This window comes from Sander lucioperca, chromosome 17 (genome assembly GCF_008315115.2).
Source record: "Sander lucioperca isolate FBNREF2018 chromosome 17, SLUC_FBN_1.2, whole genome shotgun sequence".
In the NCBI taxonomy this organism is placed as follows: Eukaryota; Metazoa; Chordata; class Actinopteri; order Perciformes; family Percidae; genus Sander; species Sander lucioperca.
In genome coordinates this window covers 12,652,790-12,661,715 of record NC_050189.1, presented here as the reverse complement: position 1 = coordinate 12,661,715, position 8,926 = coordinate 12,652,790, and the positions used below count along the sequence as shown (strand labels likewise).

The 8,926-nt window shown below is 38.7% G+C and overlaps 1 protein-coding gene across 2 annotated transcripts; it reads left to right on the top strand.

Annotated features, from left to right (window-relative positions):
• Nucleotides 1-4,246: 4,246 nt before the first annotated feature.
• On the top strand, nucleotides 4,247-7,811 carry LOC116052098. Of its 2 annotated transcripts, none has more exons than XM_031302616.1 (5): nucleotides 4,247-4,342; nucleotides 4,553-4,713; nucleotides 6,298-6,403; nucleotides 6,866-6,952; nucleotides 7,395-7,811. In XM_031302616.1, the coding sequence occupies exons 1-5, from the start codon at nucleotides 4,288-4,290 to the stop codon at nucleotides 7,796-7,798; spliced, it is 813 nt and encodes a 270-aa protein (XP_031158476.1). In that variant the 5' UTR covers nucleotides 4,247-4,287; the 3' UTR covers nucleotides 7,799-7,811. The 2 variants fall into 2 exon arrangements, with proteins under 2 accessions (XP_031158476.1, XP_031158475.1); XM_031302615.1 differs by having other exon boundaries at nucleotides 6,839-6,952.
• Nucleotides 7,812-8,926: the final 1,115 nt, after the last annotated feature.

Below are 8,926 nucleotides of genomic sequence, written 5' to 3'. Positions count from 1 at the left end.
TCAAATGATGGAGTATAAGGAGCAAGCCATACTGAGTCCTCAGCCCTCTGTGGTCCAGGCTGAAGCTTTCCCTTACTTATAAGGTCCAACCTATAGCACTCCAACTCTACCTGTTGTCTTGCCTGATCATGGGCAAGTTCAGCTTCCCGAAGACGAACATCTTGTCGTGCCTTTTCTAACTCCATAGCGTTCTGCAATTGTAGCAAGAGTAGCTGTTTTTGCTCTTCAAATGACAACCCAGCCCCAAAACCAGCCAGCACAGGAGCCATGTTAGACACTTTAACATCCCCATTTACATCAGATAAACTAGTCACTACCACAGGCACACTAGCAGACTCCACTAGGACAGGCAAAACATCCTGCTCCACTAATTTGGCCTTTAAGGTGTCCAGCAACTCATCTTTGTTTAACTTCTTGGGGAGATCTACGCTGTAATGGTCAGCCACTCTAAATAGCTGCTCTTTTTTGTAAGAATTAAGCAACTCTTCACTTGGACACTGAACAAATTCCTCAATTGAAACCATTTTTCCAGACAGAACCTTTTCCCAGATAGAAATAATGTATTAACACACTACAGGTAGGCAAAAACACCACCACAAACAAGTTTTCACCACCACCAGACAAAGATGACAGGCTGTTTTAGTTATGGAACCTCATTCCTCTGGCTAACTGCCTAACCAATACTACCTCTCTCACTCAACCCTAGTCTTCATGCAGGCTAGCAGCGGGATAAATTAAGCACAAACCCAGTAACCTGTTTAACTTTCAGCATGTTGAAAATCACCTAGACAGCCATGGAGTGCACCCGAGTAGCTCCTGGAACTGCTCTAACCACCTGCTGCACAAAAATAACAAACAAACAAAAAAAAAGGTCAATGGGAACAACGAGTGCCCGTCATTGCTTATGCCTGTCAGGAATAAAGGTTCCAAAAGACTCACCAGCCTTCAACTCTGCCCAGCAGTACAGGAAAACATGTTAACATTAACAATTACCAGAAAGAGCAAAAAAAATCTGTGTGAAACACTCCCATTTTTTTTTTTTTTCTTTACCAGTTTCCCAGTACTAAAGATCCCAGACGAGCCCCCATTTGTTACCGTCTGGCTCAAGGCCGGCAACAAAAGGGAGGTCACACACAGATAAGTTAGTCAAAAAGTAGTTTATTTAACTAAATACACTAATAACACAAATTAACTCAACATAAATACACTAGTGGGGTGTGTAAATGTAGAAGACATCAGTCGTGTTTGCCATGTGTGGATGAGTGAATAAAATGGTGTGATGTGTGTTGTAAGGTGCAACAAACCAAACAAAGAACAAAATGGTGGATGGATGCAGTAGGACCAGCTGAGAGAGAGTGAGACTCCCAAGAGGGCAGTCTTTTATGCCTTCTGTAAGCCACGCCCAGATGGCCAGGTACAGACAACCCTCCCAGCTCCACCTGCCCGCCCACTCCCAGTACCTGCAGACAAAGGAGCAGACAAAGGAGCAGACATAACAGGCAGGCAAATTGGGAAGGGTCGTCACATACTTACTATAGTCAAAGTTAGCAAAAACGCTAGTATTGTGTTTCTTAAATGTCTTCCATTTGAATATCAGAGATACAAATACTTGTGCTCTGTAGTTTCTGAGATACAGCCATATTCTCATCATGGGCCTACTACATTAAGTCTTTGGATTTTTATTTTTTTGGGAATTAGCTGATTGTTGTAGGTATTTTGAAAATCTAAATAAAATTGAATCTAAAAAGCTTCTGTGGAAGTGTCTTTTTTCACTGTGAATCGTATCACTGTTTGATTCCACTGTAAAGAATCGCAACTAAACACAACTTAATTGTTTTTTGGAAAGGAGGTTACTGCCAACTGTTAAAGCTATAGAAACAAGTTTCAGTACTTTTAAAAACAGACGTTACAAAGTGTTTTACAGGATGAAGTTCAGCAAAAGAAGGGATGAAAACAAGAGCACATGTCACAAAATTTAAAGTTAGAAAATTAAGAAAATCCAAAGAAAACAACCAGGTTCAAGGAAGCCTTTTTAAAAAGATTTTGTTTTGTTTTTCAGAGACTTTGTGAGATGCTGCTCCAAATTCAGAGAGCAACAACAGCTACATTAAAGATCCCTGCTTTAAAGACCTGAGGTCTATCTCTGGACAGAAGGAACCGCCCTTCCATTACAGAGATGCAGATCATGCAACATGATGGTTTAAAAGTTAAGTCTTTAAAGTGGGAGGGAGCCAGCAGGGAGTTGATCAAACTGGAGTAATGTGTGACTTGCTGCTGGAAAGTGAGAAAGTTTTAATGCTGTCAAAGATAATCATTATTTATGTAAAAGCTGCAGCACAAAGGTGGGAAAATCACAAGTCAACACACCTTACCTGATTACAGTTGACTGGGATCAAAGTACAAGGTATTTTATGTGAGGACTGTGATCGCAGAGGAGACCGTAAAGCACAAAGTGGGTAGGGAAGCTTTTGTAAATTCAACTCTTCTACATACATTGAACATACATATTCTATTGAAGTGTACAACGAATCAGTTTCTAACTCCAATCTAAATATTAGTGTTTTGGAAAATGCACAATGATTTTGTTGATTAAAACGTCCAAACTAAATAGATAAAAAGTTTAAACAGCATGCATGCTGTCTGCAGCAGCAAGCGGTTTCAGTTTTGTAATCACAGAAACATTACTCTTAACCCATTGTCATGTAAGCTGTAATGTTTCTGTAAGTGACTTTAAAGTGATAGTTCGGAGTAATTTCACCCTAGGGTCCTTTGCACCTTGAGCTCGAACCAAACAACCCCCCAGAAGGTTTTTTCACCTGGATCGAACATTGGTCGAGGTAGCGTTATCAGCTGGTTAACTTAGTGCAGGCGCTAATGGATCCAGGTTTGTATCTCGTAAATTACCCCACTAATAATGCCCGAAATGATACAAAACTTCTACAGTAGTACAAATAGCTTATGTACTCATAAAACAATGGATTGGAAAGTTTGTAAGTACTGTAGTGGAAGTTTTTCTTGTTAGCAGCAGGAGTGCGTATCAAAAACACCAGATGAAACAAATAAGGACGATTTGAGGATTAAACCAAAGTTTGGTCTTTGAGTATTTATTTACATTTGCAAATGCAGGAAGCACACGGTTCACAAAAGGCACGCAGCTCTGGTGTGAAAGGTCTCTTCAACGAATAACAAAAGAATCTCCAGTGAGATAGAAAGAGCATGCCCCTCTTTCTAAACATGACTCACACATTTCTTACAATCAAACATAGTCAGACATTCAGGAGCCACCTCACTTCTTCCCCTCTGTACCACTTTCTACCCCAAAGTTTAGACATCCCGTTTATCTCAACTATGTGAGAAGTCTCAACTATTCAGGCAGAAATAACAGATAGTTTAAGGTGACCTTGTAGTCCCTATCTGTTCAGCGTACATATTACGTTCCCAGACTTGGTGGCTCTTACTTTCAACATGTGAGAATAAGAAAAACTCACTTTTAGCATTGTGAGACAAAGTAAAACAGAAATAAGACAAGAATATAAAGAATCATGCCTAAATATAATTTTGCCACTACAGTACACCAGGAGATTATTTAAATATCACTTGTCTGCTGGCTTCTGCTCTCTGCTGCTACTGCTACCGGGCAGTAAGAGTGCTTAGGGACGTCTACAAATTACAACACCGAAAAGAGTTGTAACACCGAAAAATATTTATTAATTTAATGATTAAATAAGGTAGTGTCTCCAAACTTCCCTCAATTATAACTTGTCTCCTGCTAGTTGTACTACAGCACTTACTTTTAAAAAATAAGTTAAATTAATAAATATTTTTGTTGTATCTCTTTTCGGTGTTGTAATTTGTAGACGTCCCTAAGCACTCTTACTGCCCGGTAGCAGTAGCAGCAGAAAGCAGAAGCCAGCAGGCAAGTGATATTTAAATAAACTCTTGGTGTACTTACAAACTTTCCAATCCATTGTTTTATGAGTACATAACCTATTTGTACTACTGTAGAAGTTTGGTATCATTTCGGGCATTATTAGTGGGGTAATTTACGAGATACAAACCTGGATCCATTAGTGCCTGCACTAAGCTAACCAGCTGGTAACGCTAACTCGACCAACGTCATAACAAGGGAAAAAAGCTTATGGGGGGTTGTTTGGCTCGAGGTCAAGGTGCAAAGGACCCTAGGGTGAAATTACTCCGAACCATGACTTTAAGTGCCACATTGTATTGTGTTTTATATTTCCAGCTGATTGTGTGTCATCCAGTGCTACATATTGTATCATCACTATCATGCATCGCGCCATTTCTATTGTTGCTGTCGTAGCCTTGTTGCCTACAGTGAAGTGTAAGTCACAGTTGGATACACATATTTTAAATACTGATCACATTATGGAAGTCTGGTTGTGTTGTACTGTGTTTGGTTTATGTTGCTCTTTGGAATGAAAGGCTTGAGTGAATGTCTTATTGCTGCTGTTATGTTTTCTTTGCTTTCCCACATAAATATGGACTGTTTTATTACAATTCTGCTGTGCTTTTGTGTGCCGTTTGATTTTAGACTATTTACTAAAAGATGAGAAAATGGAAAATGCAGAGACAAATTCACAGTTTCAACAGTCACAGAAGGAAAAAGAATTGGAAAATGTGCCCAATATATTGATGGAACAGGAGAAGGAGTTTGCGCACATGACGAGGAAAATCCAACCACAATGTACAAAGGTAAAAGAGAGAGACTGAACATTTTGCAGATGTTTTATATGAACTGAATTCCTATACGTTGTAAAGACAATGCCCAATTTCCTTTTTTGATAACGCAAAAGAGTTGCATAAAAACACCAGTCTTATTGGAGAAAAAGTTGCAAAAGAGAGCAAATTCGACAAATAGCTTTATGTTTGAATAAATAGAGGCTTGCACCCTGCTAGGGACCTTTGATGCATTTCCTTTCATCTCTCTACTTTCAACATACAGTATATTACATTTATTATGCCAATTCTTATTCAAAGCTGTTGTAGTGTTGTAGTCTCGTAGTGTGGGAGTAGCGACCTGATTAGCAGTAGCAGAGCGTAGTGGATGGCCTCGGGTGTTTGGTTTTAACCATGTCCTGGATATATACGAGGGCCTGAATCATTCACAGTACGGGAGGCAAGTACCAGTGACTTGAATGGTATTTGAGCAGCCACTTCAAATAATTTGGGTAGGTTGAACACCAGCGGAGCTGCTGTACACTTGATGAGCTGCAGAGCTGTGATGGCAAATGCATTCAATAAGTGCAAAAAAATAACTTTTTAATAAAAATAAAGTAGCTAACGTTTTTCTCTGACTCTTTTATTATTAAGTTTTCCTATTGGTCTAACCCTTCCACCAGTAACTAAGGAATGACTAAACACCTGCGCAGAGAGGGTGTACATTACATGTCATGTCTTTAAAAGTATTAACTAACTTATAATCTTGCATTGCCAGCCCTATTTCCACAGTGCTGTGGATTAACATCTGGCTACACAACAGATACATTCCAGGACAGGAGGAGAAAGTTCTCTAGGTTGTATGCATTTCTTTAAACCAATCACAATCGACATGAGCAGCGCTAAGCTCCGGACGGAGCCACGGCGGCTCTGCAAAATAGTCTCAGGAAGTAACTTGTTTTGGTGGAACCTATGCACCCCGCAAAAGAAAACGCCACATACAATATTAAATGAAGTTAACTGTTCACACAATTCAGTAACATGAGCTATTTAAATTAGCTGGATACATGGTTAAACCTCATTGGCTCTTACCAGTGTATCACCCTGAGTACTTCATCCACAGCAATCCCACCAATCGGTCCCAAAACATCCCAGTTAGAGAGTAAATGCCAAAATATATTCTTTGTAAATCTTTACAATCATTTCCAGAAAGAACCAAGCAGATCTGCCTCATTGCACAGTATACATTTTCTTTAAAAGTTGCCATTTTCGGCTTTTAGCTTGCTAGCTCGAAGTTTGTTGTTTTGTCGAAGCGAACAGAGTTTGAGAATGGCAACACAGATTGGAAGGTGAGAGACATCCGCTGCGTGATGTGAGGCAATATATTTCCATTGATCCAGACTAACTTGTATATTGTAATTAACTTCTATCTTGGTTATTTAACTCCCACACTACCTTATGTTTGAACTATCTACTGCAAACATCCTAACACATCAGTGCCGTCTGAGTACTTTGTGTCATGAATATTTATTGTTATATCAACACCACTTTTTTCTTCAATATTCCACACTCTTTCTGGGATTTACAGCTGGTTCATTTTTTTTTTTTAATCCCACAAAGCTGAACATGACAGATGGACTGTTCTTTGAACCTGCATTCACAGCCATCAGTGGATCAATGCCCCTTGACACCGTCTTCATCCTTCTGCTTATACACACATGTGGAGGTAACTAACACACTTATTTTGGGGTCAGTAGTAGCAGGAGTATTTGTTTTGTACTCACGGGTCGTATTATCAGTCTTAAATTCACCCATAATGTGAGATATAGAATTTTTAAGTCAACTTCTAACATTTAAAATTTTTAGTTTTTAATTAGCTAAATGTCACATTTTCTCCATTTCCACATCTGGCCCAATTACATTTGTAGTTACTAGTACTACTACTACATAGGCCTAAATAATAGTTTTGCATTAGTAAAGCATGGTTCTGCACATGGCATCCTTTTAGCAAAAGTGCATTTTGGTTTCCAGAAAATAAATCTGCATTACAAAGATGCAACAAGCTCTGAAGAACCAAAACATTCATCTTAATTAGCAGCCATACCTGAAGATATTTGGACTATTGGAAAGTGAATGGTGTGTTGTTCTGCTGTCATTTCAGCTGGTTTGGTTGAATCCATTTCCACAGTGTGTCACCACATGAGCCTGGGTGGTGTCCTGGTTGATATGGCTTTAAGTTTGATTCTAGCTGCTTTTACCATGTACAGATGGAAACGTAAGTCACTAGTCTTGGATTCTCATTTTCCTGTTTTTTTTCCTTTATACATTTTGAAGCAGCATTGTTGGAAACAGCCTGAAAACATGACTTGTTTTACACACATTATTATCGAGATTTATGTGTTATACGTCTTGTTTTACATGTTTTGTTGTGTGTGGACCCCAGGAAGAGTATCTGCTAGACAAATAGTGTTATGCAGCATTATTTACATGTATAAGTTATAAAAACTAACCAAGGTTAATAATTTAAAATGTTAAAATATCTTTGATATTATTTAAAGTGATATTTCATGAGATTCCACACATTTTATAGTTATCAGTAAGTTAGTCCAAAACATTTTTAAATATTGAAATGCTAAATGCTATCAGATAAAACAATTGTGATATGAATTACTATTTGCTTAACTCTTACGAACATTTCTGTTTCTATTATTGAGAAGGCGAGAAAGCAGAGTCGGTGAAGAGAAACGCACAGCTTCAAAAGGAGTCGCTGAAGACAGAGGAAGAGCGAGAAGATGTGGTCAACACACTGATGGAGTTGAATACTGAACTGGAGAACCAGAGGGGTCGACTCAAAGAGCTCCTGGAGGAGGTGGAGGGGGAGCGGGAAGTAAACAAGCAGAATCTCCAGGCTGTGGAGAAGGAAATAACAGAGCGAGAGGCGGCGTTTGACAAACCGGAGGAACTACTAAGAGAAAAAGAAGACCTACTGCGAACCAAGTGGAAACTGGACCAGACAAAGAAAGATAATGAGAGACAGCTGCTCAACACTGAGAGACTGCTGGAGCCAATAGAGATCCAGATTAATAAAATACACAGAAAGAAGGAAGTAGACTTTGGGTAAAGTACTCCGAGGGAAAAAAGTGTGTTTAACTTAAAGCCACCAAAAGTCTAAAAGATAAACTTTTTTTTATGGAGTAAATTATTACTGTAGTACTCCAGGGAACAGCCGTAAATATAAAACTACAGATGAATTGATTCGTGCTCCATTGCTTACTCGAGATAACGGATGAGAATACCTTTATATGTTTAAATATTTCAAAATGCTTCATTTATTACAAACATTTTACTTGACTTACTTGAGTTTGTGGTGTGAACGTGTTACATGTTTGACATTACCATGTAAGAAAATCTGTTTTAGCGTATCTTTTTTTTAACTTTTTTAAAGGATCTACAAACGTGTACATTTCCTATATAAAATGCTTTTCGCAATGAATGTGTGCTGCTTTTGTTTCTGTATCATCCGGTCTGTGGTCAGTTTATTTAGTGTGCAGCAGAGAGTAAGAAATGTGTGAACATTTTGAACAAGCCTTCATCTCCTGAATGAAAAACAAATTCCAATCAACATGTTACGCCAGAAACACACCTATGAATTAATTAAGAAACAAAGTACAACCCTTCTGAACCATGTGCCCGGCGCAAGGACCCTTTTTCTCGCCATTAAACTAGCAAAAGTGGATTTGAACATGCCCTACACGCAACTGCACCTGGCGCTTCACACCGTGCAATTAGATCGTTAAAATACGGCCCTATATCAGTGATTTTACTTTCATCACAAAACATACAATATTTTTTTTAAATATCTCCTCTTGGTATGAAATGCTATCAGGCTCTACTTTAAGGAAATAGTGTTGGCTGTTTAATGACACTTTATTTGGTTTCATTGTTTCTATGTTGTTCATAGTTCGTTTTTTCCACAACAGAGTTGCAGAAGAAAATTTTATTCCTTGAAAATGAATTACAAAAGAGGAAGACAGAAGAAGAGGAAAAAATGGCACAGGTGGTTACCACACTAAGGGAACAGGCCAGAGGACTGGAGGAGATGAGAGATCAACTCAAAGAACAACTTGAAGAAGTGGAGACGGAGAAGGAGGAGAACAAGAGGAAGCTTCAGTCAGTGGAGATGGAAATAACAGAGAGAGAAAAGATATTCGACAAACCAGAGGGCTTATTAGTAGAAAAGGACAACCTT

What these genes read in the sequence shown, in the direction of transcription:
- LOC116052098 (XM_031302615.1), top strand. Translation starts at nt 4,288, where the DNA reads ATGCATCGCGCCATTTCTATTGTTGCTGTCGTAGCCTTGTTGCCTACA. An exon ending in CTTGTTGCCTACAGTGAAGT is followed by an intron (nt 4,343 to 4,552) that starts GTAAGTCACAGT and finishes GTTTGATTTTAG; the next exon opens with ACTATTTACTAAAAGATGAG. An exon ending in TCCAACCACAATGTACAAAG is followed by an intron (nt 4,714 to 6,297) that starts GTAAAAGAGAGA and finishes AATCCCACAAAG; the next exon opens with CTGAACATGACAGATGGACT.